Raw genomic sequence first — 19774 nt, forward strand, 5'->3', positions numbered from 1 at the left:
GATTCATATGTATCTGTAAGAAATAATACAGAGAGATTACATCAATTTTCTACAGATAGAGACTTCCAGACACTTCCATCACCACAAGGATCCTTCCTATTACCCTTTTACAACCACACAAACTTCCTTCCACCTCCCCCACCTCTTTAATCCCTGGCAATCACGAATCTGTTCTCCATGTGTATAATTTTGACATTTCAAGAATGGTATACAGAGGGGATCATATAGTATGTAACATTTTTGTGATTTGCTTTTTTCCACTCAACATAACGGGAGAGTCATCCGGATTGCCACAGGTGCTCACAGTTCATTTCTCTGTGTCTCTTAGTAGTATGCCAGGATATGGCTGTATCACAGTTTGCTTCACCACCTGCTGAAGGAATTCTGGATTGTCTGCAGGCTTGGGCGTTCACTAATAAAGCTGCTGTAAACATCTGTGTACAGGTTTTTGTGTCAGCGTCGGTCTTCTCTCCTCTGGGCTAAATGCCCAGGAGTCCAATTGCCAGGTCCTAGGGTAGCTGCTCTGTTTTGTTTTTTAAGACACTAACTGTTTTCCAGAATGGCTCTGCCATTTCACATTCTCACCAGTACTGTGGGAGTGATTCAGTTTCCCCACATCCACACTAGCATCCACACTGGCAACTGGTGTTGTCATTTTTTATTTTAGCTGTTCTGATAGCTGTGTCATGATATCTCACTGTGGATTTAACGTGCATTTCCCCAATGGTTAGTGATGCTAAACATCTATTTGCCGTGCGGACATCTTCTTCAGTGTGATGGAACCTACAGTAGTCTGTTAAAAACATTTTCCGTGGAGACGGTGTTCCCTGTCCACTAGAAAACTGACCATCTTACAGATGAGGAGGTGCTTCACGGACAGGTTAGACGCTTTCAATTCAAGCAGCTGCGACATAACATGAAGGATTCAAATCCAGCTGACTCAGGAGGTCACTCAGCTTCCTGTGAGGGCCCCCCACTCTTCTCACACGGACAGTGTCTTTCCTTTGACAACAGTGGAGGACTGAAATTTGATCCTACTAACAAAGTTCATGGTTTCCCTTATAGGCACCTCGAACAGGTATGTGAATCCCTCTCTTTTATTCCCCACTCGACTCTATGGGCCTCAAGGAAAGAGTCTATGTCTGATTTATCATTTTAATTCTCACAAACATTGGCACATTGGAGGAATTCAAAAATTCTCTTGAATGGGTGAATGAAATAGTTTTCTGGCATGGATGGATGGGGAAAAGGCATGACCTAAACTAGTCTCTCTCTCATTTACTTCATTCATTCAACAGATAGTGTTTGAACCTGTACTAGGAGAAAGACACTTGCTAGGTCTGGGCAACAGAGAGCCAGGCCCAACTCTCACAAAACCAGGATTTAAATGGGGGGGTGGGGGGCAGAAATTAAACAAAGAGTGTCATCAATAACTGTGTAACACCAGACTCTGGAAAGTACTGCAGAGAAAAATTAAAGAGTGAGATGAGAAATTAAAAGAGGGACCTGACACCTGATTTCAGTTGTGAAGAAGTCTCCTTTGAAGAGCTCCTTTAAAATGAGCTTTAAAGAATAATTAGGGATTGATTAGAGAGAGGAGAGAAAAGAGGAAGGCAGAGGGAAGGGACAAGAAGAGAAGTGTATTGGAAGGGAAGATACATTTTTCAGCTGAAGGGACAGAATGCGAATATGTGACGTTTCAGAGACATGGAAGAGTTTGCTAGTTTGGAGATACAGGCAGAAGGTACAGGAGCATGAAATATGCCTGAAAAAGTAGGTAGAGGCAAGAGCACAAGTCCTGGTAGACCTTTTAGACTTTACTGAGGCCTCTCATCTTAAAACCAAACTAGCACAGAAGTGACATGTAGATAGTGGCCTTCAGACTTTTCACCACTTTTATTTTTTTTAAGATTTTATTTATTTATTTGGGTGGGGGGTAGCAGAGGGAGAGGGACAAGCACAAACAGTGCTGAGAGTGGAGCCTGACCTGGGGCTCGATCTCACAGCCCTGAGATCATGACCTGAACCAAGATCACGACCTGAGCCGAGATCAAGAGTCAGAAGCTTAACCGACTGAGCCACCCAGATGCCCCTTCTCACCACTTTTAAAGGGACAAGTGCTAGTCTGGACATGTTTGATTGTATTAGAACCATGGAGGCTCATGGGGCAACACTTTCTGGCCTCCCATCAAGCATCTGTCAACAGTTATTTAATGTAAAAATGTAGGCAAACTTATCTCTGCACCTTCCCCAATTCCCAGATTATGTCCCATTTCTCTGCCTCTCCCTTCAGAGAGGTTAGAGATTTAGAGACCAGGAAAACTCTCCTTCTAGAATCTAGTATCTGCTTATCAATACTGATATGCATCAGTCTCACTTGGGGGAGTTTTCAGGCACTCCCTCTCTAACCCCCAGAGGTTCTGATTCATCAGATCCAGAAAACCTGTATTTTGAAAAATTTTTTGAGTGATTCTTGTATGTAACCAGGATTGTGAGTTACTAATCTTCAGGAATTAATTGAGAAAGATGTAGTGTTCTGATTCTATCTTCCCCTTGTAGTAAAGCCAAGGAGAGAAAAGTTTTCTTAGAAAGATAAAGGGAGCTTTCCTTAGTCATGTAATAGTTACATTTACAGTAATAGCTAAAGCTTAATTTCTTCTAAAATACCATTGCTACTTATTTTAATTTGATGAATGAGCTCTAAATAGAATCACAGTGATAGGGTTTGTTTTCATCTATTTCATTGAACACTTAACTTTTCACCCTAAATATCAAATAGAAGAGATAGTATAAGGTAATCCTAGGCCCATAATACCAATAATTTTAAGCATGTTGCAAAGACAAGACTATTTAAAAATTTTTTTTGAAGATTTTATTTATTTGAGAGAGAAGTGAGAGAGAGAGAGAGAGCATGAGCAGGGAGGGGGGTCGGGGGGAGGGGGAGAAGCAGACTCCCCTATGAGCAGGGAGCCCGATGTGGGGCTTGATCCCAGGACCCTGAGATCACGACCTGAGCCGAAGGCAGATGCTTAACTGAATGAGCCATGCAGGTGCCCCTAGACTATTTTCTTAATTCAATTTCTTTCTTTTAATTTTTTTATATTTATTTTATTTCAATTCCAGTATAATTAAGTGTTATTATTAGTTTCAGGTGTACAATATAGTGATTAGATAATTCTATACATTACTCAGTGCTCATCATGATAAGTGTACTCTTAATCCCCATCACCTACCATCCATCCCCCCACCCACCTTCCTTCTGATAACTATCAGTTTGTTTTCTATAGCTAAGAGTCTGTCTTTTGGTTTATCTCTTTTTTGTTTTGTTTCTTAAATTCCACATATAAGTGAAATCATATGGTATTTGTCTTTCTCTGACTTATTTCACTTAGCATTATACCCTCTAAATCCATCCATGTTGTTGCAAATGGCAAGATTTCATCTTTTTTATTGCTGAATAATATTCCATTGTGTGTGTGTGTGTGTGTGTGTGTATATATCACATCTTCTTCATCCATTCATCTATCAGTGGACACTTGGGCTTGCTCCATAATTTGGCTACTGTAAATAATGTTGCAACAAACATAGGGGTGCATATATGTTTTTAAATTAGTGTTTTTCTCTTTTTAAAGATTTTATTTATTTATTTATTTATTTATTTATTTATTTATTTATTTATTTGAGAATGAGAGAGGGTGAGCAGACAGGTGGGGGCAGGGGCAGAGGAAGAGGGAGAGGGAATCTCAAGCAGACTCTGTGCTGAGCGCAGAACCCAATGTGGGGTTCGATCCCATGATCCCGAGATTATGACCTGAGCTGAAACCATGTGCTAGATGCTTAACCGACTGAGCCACCCAGACACCCCACAAATTAGTGTTTTTCTATTTGGGGGGTAAATACTCAGTTATGGATCATATAGCAATTCTATCTTTAATTTTTTGAGGAACCTCCATATTGTTTTCCACAGGGGGCTGCACCAGTTGGCATTCCCACCAACAGTGCACAAGAGTTCCTTTTTCTCCACAATCTTGCCAAAACCTGTTGTTTCTTGTGTTGTTGATTTTAGCCATTTGGACAGGTATGAGGTGATAGCTCATTGTGGTTTTCATTTGCATTTCCCTGATGATGAGTGATTTGAGCATCTTTTCGTGTCTGTTGGCCATCTGTGTCTTCTTTGGAGAAATGTCTGTTGATGTCTTCCGCCTATTTTTAAATTGGATCATTTGGTTTTTTGGTGTTGAGTTGTATAAGCTCTTTATATATTTTGGATACTAACCTTTTATATCATTTGCAAATATCTTCTCCCATTCAGTAACTTGTCCTCTCGTTTTATTGGTGGTTTTCTTTGCTGTGCAGAAGCCTTTTATTTTGATGTAGTCCCAATAATTTATTTTTGCTTTTGTCTCCCTTGCCTCAGGGGACATATCTAGGAAGATGTTGTTACAACCAGTGTCTGAGAAATTACTATCTGTGCTCTCTGCTCGGACTTTTTTGGTTTCAAGTCTTACATTTAGGTCTTTAATCCATTTTGAATTTTATTTTTGTGTATAGTGTAAGAGAGTGGTCCAGTTTCATTCTTTTGGATGTACCTGTCCAGTTTTCCCAACACCAGTTTTTGAAGAGACTATCTTTTCCCCATTGTATATTCTTGCCTCCCTGCTTGTACATAAAATCATGGGTTTATTTCTGGATTCTCTATTCTGTTCCGTTGATCTATTGTCTACTTTTCCGTCAGTACCATACTGTTTGGATTATTACAGCTTTGTGATATACCCTGAAATCTGGGATTGTGATACCTCCAATTTTGTTCTTTCTCAAGATTGCTTTGGCTATTTGGGGCCTTTTGTGGTACCATACATATTTTAGAATTATTGGTTCTAGTTCTGTGAAAAATGCTATTGGTGTTTTGATAGGGATTGCATTAAATCTGTAGATCATTTTGGGTATGGGACATTTTAAAATATTTGTTCTTCCATCAATAAGCATAGAATATTTTTCCATTCATGTTGTCTTCAATTTTTTTTCATCAGTGTTTTATAGTTTTCAGAATATAGGTCTTTCACTTCCTTGTTTAAGTTTATTCCTAGGTAGTTTATTATTTTTGGTATAATTGTGAATGGGACTGTTTCTTAATTTCTCTTTCTGCTTCTTCATTAGTGTATAAAAATGCAGATTTCTGTATATTGATTTTGTATCCTGTGATTTTCCTGAACGCATTTATCAGTTCTAGTCTATTTTTGGTGGAGTCTGGAGGGTTTTCTGTATATATAGTATCATGTCACCTGCAAATAGTGAAAGTTTTACTTCTTCCTTACCCATTTGGATGCCACTTATTTCTTTTTCTTGTCTTATTCCCGGGGCTAGGACTTCCAGTACTATGTTGAATACAAGTAGTGAGAATGGACACCCCTGTCTTGCTCTTGATCTTGGGGAAAAGCTTTTAGTTTTTCACCATTGAGTATGATTTTAGCTGTAGGTTTTTATATGGTCTTTATTATATTGAAATATGTTCCCTCTAAATCTACTTCGTTGAGAGTTTTTATCATGAATGGATATTGTACTATGTCAAATGCTTTTCTGCATCTATTAAAATAATCATGTGCTTTTTATCCTTTCTCTTGTTGACGTGATGTATGATGTTAATTGATTTGTGAATACTGAATCACGTTTGCATCCTAGGAATAAATCCCACTTGATCACGGTGAATGATTTTTTAATGTATTGTTGGATTTGGTTGGCTATTATTTTGTTGAGGATTTTTGCATCTGTGTTCATCAGAGATATTGGCCTGTAGTTCTCTCTTTTTTAAAAAAGATTTTATTTATTTGCGATAGAGCAAGAGTGAGAGAGCGAGAGCGCACAAGCAGGGGGAGTGGGAGAGGGAGAAGCAGGCTCCCCGCTGAGCCAGGAGCCCGATGGGGGACTCGATCCCAGGACTCTGGGATCATGACCAGAGCTGAAGGCAGACGCTTAACTGACTGAGCCACCCAGCCGTCCTCTTTTTTTTTTTTAAGTGTCTTTACCTGGTTTTGGTATCAGGGTAATGCTGGCCTCACAGAATGAATTTGTGATTTTGGAAGCTTTCCTTCTAACTCTTCTTTAAATGTTCGGTAAAATCCACCTGTGAAGCCATCTGCTCCTGGACTTTTGTTTGTTGGGAGTTTTCTGATTACTGATTCAATTTCATTCCTGGTAATCAGTCTGTTCAAGTTTTCTATTTCTTCCTGATTCAGTTTTGGGAGGTTATATGTTTCTAGGGATTTATCATTTCTTCTAGGTTGTTCAATTTGTTTGCATACAATTTTTCATAATATTCTTATAATCCTTCATATTTCTGTGGTGTTGGTTGTCCTTTCTCCTCTTTCCCTTCTGATTTTGTTTATTTGAGTCCTCTCCCTCTCTCTCTCTCTCCTTTATGAGTCTGGCTAAAGGTTTATCAATTTGGTTGATCTTTTCAAAGAACCAGCTCCTGGTTTCATTGATCTGCTCTATTGGGTTTTTTTTAGTTTCTATTTCATTTATTTCTGCTCTAATCTTTATTATTTTCTTCCTTCTTTAGGTTTTGGGTTTTGTTTGTTCTTTTTCTAGCTTCTGTAGGTGTAAGTTTAGGTTGTTTCTTCAATGTTTTTCTTGCTTCTTGAGGTAGGCCTTGATTGCTATAAACTTGCCTCATAGAACAGCTTTTGCTGGATTCCAAAGTTTTTGGACCATGGTGTTTTCATTTTCATTTGTCTCCATGTATTTTTTAATTTCTGCTCTGATTTATTCCCTTACAATTTTAAATCTTTGATTAAATGTGTATATTGGAAAACATTATGTAGTGTCGAGAGCATGAGCTCTGGAATCCAATTACCTAGTTTTAATCCTTCCTTATGATTTACTACCTACATGACACTGGGTAAACCAGTTATACTTCTAAAGCCTCAATGTCCTTCTCTGCAAAATCAAAATGATGATAAAAGCATCTGCTTCATAGGGTTGTTGTGAGAATTAAATGAGATCATACTGCAGAAATGTTAGTATGGTACCTAACAGATTAATCCTTCAAATAATTTAGTTATGCTTACAGGAGACAATGAGACTTTTTATTCAAAAATAGCAACAATATAATGGGTATTCCCCCCATGAATAAAGACAGGGAGAGAGAACAGGTAGTAATGCCAATTGAGTAACTACAAATTGCCAAGTTCTTTGCCAGGCAGTTTATGGACATCATCTCATTTGCTTGCAGCAGATTTGTGAGGTAAGAATCATTATTTCCATTTTATAGATGGAGAAACTGAAGCTCAATAAAGTGAAGTAACTGAGAACCACATACCAAATAATCTGCAGAGTCAAGTTTGTCTAATTTCAAAGTCATATAGTTTTTCCTCACCTAAACAATGTTTTCCTTCTGGAGGAGGAAAGAAAATATATTTTAAGCCACATCCCATTTAGGTTGGCTCCCAAATTATTTAACTGACACATATGTGAGTGTTTTCATCAGCTGTCAGTGTTTGCCTATGGTGCCCCTATCCCACTCAGTCTCTCCTCCCTGAAATGGCTGGTTGAGGAACACTTAGCCACTGCTGGTACCATGTCCTAACTCTCAGTCAGGAAGTTTGCATCAGCTCCCAAGATGGACAGGAGACTCCTGTTATTTTACGGAGCCAGATCTGAGGTTTTAGACAGGCAGGGAGTAGGAGGAGTCAGGACTGGGAAAGTCGAATGATTCCCCTCCTGATGTCTAGTGGTTCACATCGCTAAGATAGATACCAGGCTGTGAATTGTGCCTCCTCAGCTGATCCCCATTCTGGATCAGTATCCCTATGAGTAATTTCTCTCCTGATTCTGGCACTCTGGACTTTCTACTACCACTGATGGGTTTTTATCTCTATAGAGGGGAAAAAAGGGATGCCCAGGCCTTGGCTGCGAGTGCTCACTCCACTACCCTTTGCTGCCCTCTACTGACCATACCTGGAAAGTACATTTAACCTTTCAGGCCCTTGGCCCAAATAGATACTACAGTGAGTGAAACCAGGCACACAAAATTTGAGGTGCACCAAAAAACTAAGTAAATAAGATATGATATTTTAATTTTAATATAGTATTTTAAAAAGTCAATTTGCAAAAAATACATGGTGAACAAAATATCTAAATGTACCCTAAAACAGTACTACTAGCTTATATGTACACAGAACCTGCCATCCATCTTTTCATTCAAGAAAGAGGTCTAATACTGCAGTGGCAAATCATGCTATCAATACTGGTCAACCTTTTTCATCACTCACATATATGGGAGGAAAAAACCCAGAAAATTTAGAGTAAGTGAAAAACAAAAATGAGGAGGTCTAAGTGGAACAGATATTGTAACAGTCGAATCCTAAAGAAAACAAGTAAGAGAACAGGGAAAAAAAAAAAAAAAACTGATTAAGAAAACAAAACCAACTAACATCTTCAGAGTCAAGAAGCCAAAGAATGGGTGGCTATAAAATAAGAACAAAGAAAAAGATTTTTTGGAAATTAAAGATATCATCGACCAAATTAAATGTACTAGAAAGTCTTGAAGATTGAGTTTCAGGAATCCCACTTGACTTTGACACTTGGAACATTCATCTTTCAGTTTTAATGACATAAGATTACCCTTTCTTTCTCAGTAAGTAGAGCTATTTGGTCCTTCGGTAAGGAGTAATTTAATCATTGGAATAATGGAAATGCTATTTTAATTTGTAGAATCAACGTATAAACAAAACTTGGAAGACAACAACTGTAAAAGAATCTGACTAATACTAACATTGATAATATAAAAAAAATGGAAGTCTGAATATTAAGGCAGCAGAGACGTGGAAGAGATAATGTCACAGATCTTTTTCACCTATTTATTTATATAGCAAAAAATCAAGATACACTGTCTAAAATTGATGTAACAAAATACAGACGTAAGCATACTCTTTAAAATGGTAATAACCAGAAAAACCAAAACAATGTAACTGGAAAATGTAGAAGCAGATGGATAAAAGAAATAAGTTTCTCATCTTTCAATAGATGCTATTTCAAGTTCATAAAACAAGAAATGAAAGCATTAACATAGGTTTCAGAGGTATTGTGATAACCACCAGCAGAACAGAAAATATTTAAAAATAGGGAGCTGGAAATGAGGAGTTGGGGAACAGGCTCAGGCAGGGAATTTACTTTTCATTTGGTACCACTCTGTACTGCTTGTTTTTTAAAATGTGTGTATGTATTAATTTTACACTATAAAAGTTAAAAAAAAAAAAAAAACCCTCTTTGCAGCTGCAGCTCTTGGCATCATTTCCTTCCCAGCTGCAGTCTCTTTCCTTACACCAGTGGTCAGATCCTACTGAGACAGGAAGGAGTAAGAGAGAAAAGAAAAGTTTCTGCCCTTAATTTAAGTGTCTTGGAATCTTTTTTATTTGTTTGTGCTTGTGTTCTGTCTTTTCAAATGGCGCCACTCTTTGGAATACTAACTTTTGACTACTTTCATCTGTGATGTCTAGAACCTTCTTAAAGTCTTGCTAAACTTTGGTATCCTTCTGTTCCTTCTTGACAAAGAGTAATCCTGACTCATTGGCTCTTACTGCGACCGTGGTATTTTATTTTCTTAGAATCTTGGTTCTGGTCAACTACTTCCTAGCCAGGTCCAACTCAGCCTGCCTAGGTAGGAATGAAAAGTCTATGGAAGAGTGATGACAATTACTACTATCAGAACAAGTAAGACGTGGCATATTAGTAAGTTAAACATAGTGCTAAGGGAGCAGGGTGACGTTCATTACCCCATTCCTCATGCACTGGCAGAGGAGAATGTGTTTCACTCCACTGTTCTGGAGAGAACACACTCGGAGGAATTTGGGAGTAGACGTTTTCTCTAGACCACAATCTTGCACCAAAGTGCCAAAAGCATGGGACACGAGACACAAGGAAATGAAACCAGAATATCTAAATTTTCGAAGAAGGCAATAATGTCTCAGGGTCACTCTCTAAATTTGAGAAACAAGGCAGAGGATCATAGGGGAAGGGAGAGAAAAATGAAACAAGATGAAACCAGAGGGAGACAAACCATAAGAGACTCTCAATCTCAGGAAATAAACTGAGGGTTGCTGGAGTGGTGGGGGGGTGGGAGGGATGACGTGGCTGGGTGATAGACATTGGGGCGGGTATGTGCTATGGTGAGTGCTGTGAATTGTGGAAGACTGATGAATCACAGATCTGTACCCCTGAAACAAATAATACGTTATATGTTAATAGAAAGAAAAAAAAAAAAAAGAAAAGGTCACTCCCTGAAAGTAGGCAATATATATGGGAGATAACTACACACGAGTCACCAAAACAAAACAGTAACAACAACAAACACAAAGAAATACACACACATATTAAACATAAACCGTTGTGGAAGCACAACAGTTGCTGGGCGCTGTGTGCTCAGTGAATACGGACTCACAGGCTGTGGACTCAAGGCGGGTGCCTCTGGCTGGCTTGCCGTGGGACTGAAACCCAACAGTTCCCAGGTCCTCGCTGTCTCCAATAGAGGGAGCACTAAGTCACCTGCCACGCCATTACCTATTCACTTAATTGGGGGACCACAGTTTTGTTTGTGACAACTTTTTTTTTTTTAAAGATTTTATTTATTTATTTGAGAGAGAGAATGAAAGAGAGAGAGAACATGAGAGGGGGGAGGGTCAGAGGGAGAAGCAGACTCCCTGCCGAGCAGGGAGCCCAAGGCGGGACTCGATCCCGGGACTCTAGGATCATGACCTGAGCCGAAGGCAGTCGCTTAACCAACTGAGCCACCCAGGCGCCCCTGTTTGTGACAACTTCTATAGGGGAGATGCAGTCTCTTTTGTGACTGCTGACCCCTTGGAGACTAGAACTAATTCGAGGTTCGAACCAACTTTGAAGAGGCTGAAGAAGCTACGCCCATTCCTGTGAAATCCCAGGACACCGCTACAGCTACCGGAACCCAGGCTCTGCGTAAAAGCCTCTGGCTGACACTGAGCCAACTGTATACGATTGAGAATGAAGGCACTTGGACTTTAATTTCTATGGGCTTTTGTGAGGGGATTTAGTTTGGGGGGAAGTGGAGTCATAAACAAAGAGTGTCCTATTGTTCAAATTTGGGACATTTTCGTGTGGATACAGTCTCTGTGTTCATTTCATCAAAGTCTGGTGAGCCACTTTGGACAACATGACTGGACCTAATTAGTGATACGAAATGGACCGGAGAGTTAACTTTCAGCTTAGCGTGCTGCATGGCGTTCTACCGGACTCATGGGGCCGGAGTCTTTTGTGGGCAGAAAGCAAGATGCCCTTCAGCAGTTCCAGAAGGACTCTGTGGGGAGGAGGCGAGTTCAGGCGTGTGTGAGCGCAGCAGTAGCGGGAGCAGGCGCGGCTCCGCTAAGGGGACTGCTGCCCTGGCTCCCTTCGGAGGCTGGAGCACAAAGGGCTACGACATTGGTTCTCAGCCTCCCATCGTGTGTGCGCGGCCTTCTTACCTTGTCTACATTTGCATCATCCATACAAAATACTGATATGTTTTTCTTTAAACATTCAGAGTGGACTTTAGAATCTTCGCTCATGGTAATGTGTTAGAACATGTTATACGTTTTTCTGAATACAGATTAAAATACATAGTTACTAAAATTAAAAAAAAAATGCCCGTGAGCATGCTACCTAAAGCAACTCACAGGACGCCCGTGGAACGCACAGTGTAATACACTAAAAAGCTTAAAAAGCTGGCAAATATTCAACGAGAGGGATGCATGCTACTCCACTCTCCAGGTCTCCATTCCAATCCTGATGACAGAAGGTGCTGTTGGGCAGAGATCTGGGGCCCCTCTCTCCACTGTCTCTCTCACACCATTCCAAGCAACAGAGAAAAGACCTTTCTAAGACTTATAGGAGTTCGAGTCAAGTGCTTTCTTATTGTGCCCTTGGCGTTCAGGACGCAGGGCTTCTTGCTCCCATGTTGGAGTGGGCTTGCGCGAGGATGCCTGCAGTTGCCTGGCCATTCCCGGCTCATTTCTGGAGGTGTAGTAGCAAACCCTGTTTCTGCTTGAGATCTAAGCCTCACTCTACCCAGCTTTGCTAGGGAACCCCATGATTTGGATGATAACATACATCTCAATCGCCTTCTGTCTCCTCTATTTCTCACTCGTTCAAATTCCAACACAGCATGTAGTTACAAAAACAAGTGAAAGAATGAGAGAAGAAAATGTTGATGGAAGAAGATGCATGCAGCTATGGTACAGCAAAATACTGTGTGTATATAAACATTTAATGATCGCTTGTTATGAAAAAGTGTTTTTTAAAAAATTAATGAAACTTGATACTCAAAATACTGTTGAGTTCTCCTTCCCCAACTTGGGGTTAGAGTCATGTAGCAGTCTAGTCTTTTTGGCTGAGTCTGTGCACACTGGAGCAGGGGCACCCTCCTTTGTTCCCTAGTCTCTGAGAAGCAAGGAGATATACTAGAAAGAATATTGGCCTTGGGGTCGGGCCTGGGGACAGATTCTGGATGTTTGAAGTTGGGCAAATTACCTAGGCTCCCTGAATCTCAGGTTTTACGTGTGTAAAATGGCAACAATAACCTTCCTAGGGTTGTTGTGAGGATTAAAGGAAATGCGTGTGAGTCAGCGAGACTGCCATTCAGAAAGAAATTCACATCCATGTCTAGGTATCCACTGGGCATGTCCCTATCTAGATAGTTTTTAAAGAGGTTTGGCATCTTTCCCTTGCATGGAAGTGGAGCCTGAGCGGTCGTGCTTATATTCAGAGGCCTTTTTCAGCACAGATAAAATGCCAAAACAATAAAGATTTTGATAGGATGTGTACCTTTGTGCAAACAAGCTTGCATAGCAAAATGGTGCAGATAAACGCAGATGACAATGGACTTTATACAAATAAATGAAATGATGTTTCTCTAGTATAAAAATAGATCAAATGGTAAGAGCACAAAAATAGGTGAAACGGTAACATAAACTGACTTGTGTAATCAGAGGGTCAACTCTTGACATTTTTCTCTCTAGGCCTTTTCTAATAGTTTTGTTGCTAAGGCTACACTGTTTTTGCCAGATTGGAACAGCATTGTCAACTCTAATGAAGATTAAGTAGCTTTCCCAACTAGATTTTTTTTAATAAGCATCAGTTAATACTGCTGGCTTTCAAAGCCATGTTCGTGAAGAATGGAAAGATCTTTAAAGATCTGTTCTTAGAAAATGTAGCTCATAAAATTTGGAATTTAGCAGCATTTCTATTCCATAGTTATTCCAACACAAGTTTTTATCACGGTTACACTGAACAAAATAACTTAAAATCTAATTTCACATATTTAATTAAAACAAGAATAAGAAATTATTATTTACAACTTTAGCCAAAAATTAATTCCCTAAAGAGTAACTGAGGTTACTTAACGAACAATTCTTTTGACTAGTGGGTAAAGTGTTTCACAACTGCTCACAAATGCACACTTGATTTATTCTTTGCACAATATGGATAAGTTACAGGAAGTCATCTGAGGAAAGTGTAAATACAAATGCACCCAAAGAGACGTAGAGTTTTGTAAAGCGGAGTAAATGAAAACCAGTTTGCTCTGGACACTCAATTGCTAAGAGGATGTCAAAGGTAAGAGCCATTAGGAAACGGGTGAAGAAACACTCCTTTTGATGTGCTTGCTGAGGAGCCAGATGAGCTTCCTTGGTCATGGACAGAAGAGACCATCTAAACTCTAAAAAATGTAGTGCAGTTTGCACGCCCGCTGATTCCGCAATTCTACTTGTGCACTAAAGCATGAGAATTAAATTAAATAATTCATGTGAAGTGCTTAGCCAACTACAGATGCTGTATTTCCTTCCTTGGATGTCTATATTTTTGTAGCCAGAAATCCCACTGTTAATTTCCAGTAAGAAAAGCTGAATATTACAGCCTTTAAAGTCAAAAGTTCACCTTAATTTGAATATTGCAGCATTAGTGACATCTGGTGGAAAATGAGTTACAATGCGGCATTATAGCTATTCTGATCTGTCCTGTCTAATAATAATATTATCACTTTCATCACATTTTCACATACCCCTTTCCCCAACTCCATGGGAGGAGTATACTTCCCTGCCCCACTGAAGTTTGGCTCAGCCACAAGACTTGGCCAAAATCAGTGGAATGTGGGCAAAAATGTCAGTGTCAAAGTTTGGAAACTAAGCTTTAAAAGTCCTGGCTAGCTATTGCCCCTTCAATGGTAGAATGAAACATGTGACCTGCAGATTTGCATGAGAATAAAACAAGCACCCCAGATAATCCACAGACTTACAGGAAAAAAAAAAAATGCTTACGGTTATTCTATGGTTGTTTGCTATGAAGCGAAAGCCAACTAAAACATGAGATCGTTATACCTCTGTGTAAAATTCCCATCCAGGCTTGACTTCCCTGTCCAATTGATGACACTGGGAGAAGAGTCCTGAAGACCGGGTGTGGTTCAGTCCCATCTGGGGCTCTGTTTCAGACCTCGACAGGCCCAATCGGAACATGTTGTTTTCATTCCTGTACCTATGGTAAGCAAAACCGAGTCAGAGTCCAGGCCAGGCCTATCAGAGGCCTATCAGACTCTCTTGGAATCTTGGCTTCTCTGTTTCACATGGTATGGAAGTCACGCACGTTTTGTTGTTTTTTTTTTTCCTAGCAAATCTTTATTTAAATTCTACTTAATTAACATATACTGTAATATTAGTTTCAGGAGAATTTAGTGATTCATCACCTACATGTAACACCCAGTACTCATCAGTCATTCCCAATTCTTGAACCTGTTGGTTTAAATATCTCCCTCCTAAGGTGAGCTTCAAGGTAGAGGAAAGAAGGCAGGACAAGTTTAGCTGGAGCCATAGGCCAAAGCTTTTCCAATTGAGCTTTACCAACAAAGCTCATAGCTTTGTATTTGTATTTCTTAAATGATACATAATCTATAAGGGGGGGAAATTAGCAATGTTAGAAATCACAAATTAAAAGTGATAATATTAGGGTCATTTAATTTGGTAAATAAAAACACAAATGACAGAAATTTAAGTATTATCAATGATATATTAAGAAAGTTGCTACCAGTGAGCTTTTGTGGGGGAAGAACCACATTATTTCCGGCCATTTAGCAGAGGCATTGTGTTTCCTAAAGCAGTTACTGCTTTCTGAAAAGAATTTCAAACTTTTGTCCCAAAAGTAGTTCCAGAATTTTCAACTCTCTCCATATTTCTACTGAACTTCCATTTCTGCTTTCTTTCTCAACCTAATGTGTCATGTTATGAAGGTTATGTACAGCCAAGAATTCAAATGTTTTAATCTTACTAGTGACCACTTTGTACTATATCTCATGTTGGAAAACCAGACTCTTGACCATACCTAATTCAAAATCATTTCCATTTCTGCATAACTACTTTTCTTATTCAGGCAAGAGTTGTGGGTGGACCTCTAAAATTAGATAGCTTCAACTCTCAAGGGAATGGGCTTTCGCAACAGCATTCACTACACCCATCATCAAATACGGGGACCTACACTTGTCTTGTAGTGAGAGAATTGCCCTTTATTCTTAACAAGCAGGCAACAGGATCAAACAGATCATTCAGGTGAAATAACAAAGACAAATACATATGTGATAAATCTGTGTAGTTACTTCTTGGAAGCTTGCCATGTACTTTCCTCTCCTTCATATCTCAAACTTCAGAAAGGCCAGGACCCTGTTTCATTCATCCCAATACGTGGCACGTTAACAGGTGTTCACTTTGTAATTTTTGAAGGAATGGATACAGGCTATGTGTTTTTACTTTATAGTGAAGATTAACGAGTTAATACATATAAAGAGCTTAGAACAGTGCCTGATACTAAGCACTTAATTATTACAAAATGAGATAAGATTTAGAACAGAGATTAGAAGAGACTTTTTAGAAGTCTGCCTTCAACTGACCTTGGCAAAATAAGGAAGACTAGGCTAGCAATAAGGCTAGGAGTATAGAAAAGTTCTACAGCCCAACATACGCTAACAAATGACATGTATTATTTTATACAAACAATGATGCTTATTTTAAGTCCACAGTTATAAGATTAAAGGGGTATAATCAAAGCTTGTCCATTAAATTGAAAGCACCTCCAGACTGACTCAAGTTTGTATTCTTAGGCCCTGGTAGGTACAAGATATTATTTGCTATACTGAATCCATCCTACTATTTAACTGTGTTAATACCACACCAATATAAAAATATGTTAAGACAAATTAAAATATACATACTTAACTTTATTACATCATTTAAAGCTTGATTTTATAAAACATAAAAAGAAATGTTTAAGTGTTCTGTATCACAGGAATTTAAACAGTGGCAATATACATAGCTTTGTAAGTTCAAGTTATATAAATTAAAATCAAATAATTGGAAATGCTTTTAATACAGAAAATATACAAATAAAATAAATGGCAAAAGGACCTAACAGGAGAAGTATTTCATTACTTACAGATTATCATTAGATAATTTCAGGATCTAAACAAAGACTCTGAATATTCGGACTTCTTTTGCTGTATTTTATATTTAAATATCTCCCTACCTATATTCCGAATCAAGGTACTTGACCAAAAGGTTTAAGAAGGCATTTAGCTTTAGGCAAAAGCTTTCCATCTACAGTTACCACCTTTAAAGGAATTGACATTAACAATGTTGATGTAATCTGCTAGTTCCCTTCTGAACAATGTGCAATAATTTATACCAACCCTGTATAAAGTCATACAGGTACCAAAAAATGGAACAATTATGCACAGTTCAATAGAAGTATAATGTTAAGTTTCCCCATCTAAAAATTAACCAGTGAAACAAAATGTATCAACTATAGTTGACTTGGTTTCAGGAAAACCACATCTGAGAGTTATAAGTACATCACTGTCCTTATCTTATCCTCAGTCATTGACAGGAATTTTGTAGGCCACCATGCTATTTACTTTGTGGATTGTAGTAGTAAATAAACGAAGGGACGGACTTCCTCAGAATTGGTAATAAACTGTGGTCCCGACTCTTCCCATTTTTCAGGTACAACCAAATCTTTGTCTGTATGTATCAGTAGATCAAATGAACCTAAATTGGGGATAAGATCATTAAAGTACAATTATTTTTTTCTAAAGTACAACCACCCTTCCTGTGTCTTTCACATTTGAACCATCTATAGTGTCAGAAAAGCTAGTTTACCTTGATCTCTAATCAATTATATTAACTAATTGCTTTTCCTCAATGGAAATTTTAGTACAGAAAACACTGTACTCCTTTTACTTTATGAAAAACTCAAGTTTTTTTTTTTTTAAAGAGAAAACCACTAAAAATATTTGCAGAAAGTATAAAATTAATCATGAGACAGCATGAATCTAAGCCATAGAAAAGATAATACCTTGGTTCTGTGACAGCTGTATCCCAGTGCCCAGAACAGCATCTCGCATGTAGTAGGTATTTAGGATATATCTGATGAATGAAGGAGTAACTAAGAAAACAAAGACACAATTATAGCTATAAATCTTAATTATATACATAGAAATGTGTAGAAAATAAAATGAAAGAAATTACATCAAAATATTCAAGAGTGAGTACTGTAGAATACTTTCATTGCTTTCCTTTTCAGCACTTGTAAATAAAATGCAAATAGCATTACTTTAGCTTTATCACACTTTTCTCATTCATATAACATGACATTTATAATTAAGAAAAAACTTAATGAGCGCGTTAATTCTTAAAGTAGTAGCTTAGTCTTTTCCACAACAAATTTAAGCCAGTGTGAAGTTGTATAATACTTACAAGAAACTTCCAATAGTGGCAGAAATGTCACCGTAGCTGTGATCTGTCTGATCACTGAACGGATTTCATCTTGGATAGCTTTCTGAGACTTTTCTCTGGGTGCACTATCAAAGAAACCAATTAATTCATTTTAAGTTTTAACAAGTTATTTGAAACACAGGTAAGATTATTTATCTGATTAAATGCTTCCAAAATCAAATAAGTAATGCATTCAAAAGGAGTTTTTTTTTTTAAATGAAAATAAATATATGTCCTTAAGAAACTTAGTAGGCCCAATATGTATCTCTATTATTTCATTTATCCTTCCAATCATTTTTTAGGGTTGTTCTTAGTATCAGGTCATTAAATAACAGATGACTAGAAAACCTGCCAAGTACTTCAAGTCAGGAAAGCTTCAGCATGTCTTAAAATAAAGATAACAAGCAGTATCTAAAATATTGAATCGGTATAATCATTTTGGCATTTTTAGTAATGCCTAAATGTCTAATTTCCTATTGCCTCAAATAAGATGTTAATCGTGTATGGCGTTAATAATTAAACATTTTCTAAAACAGACCAAAGGCTTCAGGAGCAAACTCCATCATTTCATTATGAGAGATAGTTCAGAGTTTACAGGTAAGCATGCCTAGGACGATGCTAGAAATTAGCATATAATGATGGGCATCTCCCATCCAGATAATCTAAAAACTTCAGTTTAATAAGTGTCTAAAGAGGGGCGCCTGGGTGGCTCAGGTAGTTAAGCGACTGCCTTTGGCTCAGATCATGATTCCCGGGTCCTGGGATTGAGCCCCACATCGGGCTCCCTGCTTGGCGGGAAGCCTGCTTCTCCCTCTCCCACTCCCCGTTTATGTTCCCTCTCTCGCATGCTCTATTAAATAAATAAATAAAATCCTAAAAAAAAAAAAAAAGGGGGGGAGTGTCTAAGAAGTTTGTAGCATTAAATGAAATACAGTAGAGCTGCACAGTAAGCTGGGAGAAAGTCTAGGATAATACTTCATGGTTAAAAGTACCTTTCTACAATTCATGAAATGGCCCACCTAGGACGGACAGCATGGTAGCTTTACATATAGCATCATAAACACTAAAGTTTGAAATTTATGGATTTAGCCTAAGCGCAATTATGTTAAAAGTCCGTGATAGGCAAAATTCTTTCGTGAGCACAATTTGTGAGCCCAATCCTTCTCCACAGGAGATTAAAGGTCACATCTAACATACTTAGAAACAAACTACTTTATATGAAACTAGTTCAATATAAGTAGAACTCATCTAGTAAAAGAAAACAGTTTTGGAAAAAGATCTGTAAAAATGGAAGCAATTTACTTCATACTTACCTGTCATCTTTGGCAGTCTTGTCACACTCAATATCAAATTGCCACCTTTCAAGTACCTCACCACTTTCAATATTTGAGATGACAACCACCAGTTTCTGAACTGAACACTTGTATAACCAATCTCAATACATAACAAGGAATCTTTTTTGTTTCACTGCATTACAAAACAACTCTCTTCCCAGGTCTCACTTTCTATCCTCAGCAAATTCCTACCGCTAGTATTTTGGAACTCTGCCAACCTGTACAGAAAACCTGCCCCACAATAACCTAGCTCCTGTTTTCAAATTCTCAGTATTTGTACCAGATATAGTACTGAGTGCTGAAGACAGAGTAGAAAACAGGAAGTACACCCTAATCCAAGTAAGATGCAGGAGATGGCCATTAATCTAATCACTGCACCGATAAATATAAGATTCTAATTGTGGTAAACGCTATGAAGGTGCAGTATGTGACGCAATGAGAGCATAAGAGAGGAAAATTGGACTCACTCAGGGAGTTCTCACTTAACTTCAGTTCTACAAATAAATTATCATTAAATATGCAAAATGATACAGAAAAGAGTACAGGTCTTAAATATTGAAAAGGGAAGAGCATCTGACCAGAGGATTGAAAGAAGGGTAATACAACTGCAGTAAAGAAAGGGGAGAA

At 38.3% G+C, this 19774-nt stretch overlaps 1 protein-coding gene across 5 annotated transcripts in view; it reads right to left on the bottom strand.

Moving 5' to 3' along the window:
* The window catches only part of LOC135363379 (mitotic spindle assembly checkpoint protein MAD2A-like), a 30645-nt gene that overhangs the window by 1626 nt on the left and 9245 nt on the right, over positions 1-19774 (bottom strand). For 2 of the 5 annotated variants that reach the window (XM_064583932.1, XM_064583931.1), the window contains exons 4-7: positions 19127-19247; positions 17796-17899; positions 17395-17484; positions 12400-17087 (exon numbers count right to left, since the gene is read on the bottom strand). In XM_064583932.1, the coding sequence (XP_064440002.1) occupies positions 16951-17087; positions 17395-17484; positions 17796-17899; positions 19127-19247 (452 nt within the window). In that variant the 3' untranslated portion in view covers positions 12400-16950. Of the gene's footprint in view, positions 1-1675; positions 10215-12399; positions 17088-17394; positions 17485-17795; positions 17900-19126; positions 19248-19774 lie in introns of those variants that run through there. The other 3 variants (XR_010409011.1, XR_010409010.1, XM_064583933.1) reach the window with 3 other exon arrangements.

The sequence above is a fragment of the Mirounga angustirostris genome, unplaced genomic scaffold (assembly GCF_029215605.1).
Source record: "Mirounga angustirostris isolate CCGP_5_RB_7025 unplaced genomic scaffold, mMirAng1.0.hap1 SCAF_148, whole genome shotgun sequence".
In the NCBI taxonomy this organism is placed as follows: Eukaryota; Metazoa; Chordata; class Mammalia; order Carnivora; family Phocidae; genus Mirounga; species Mirounga angustirostris.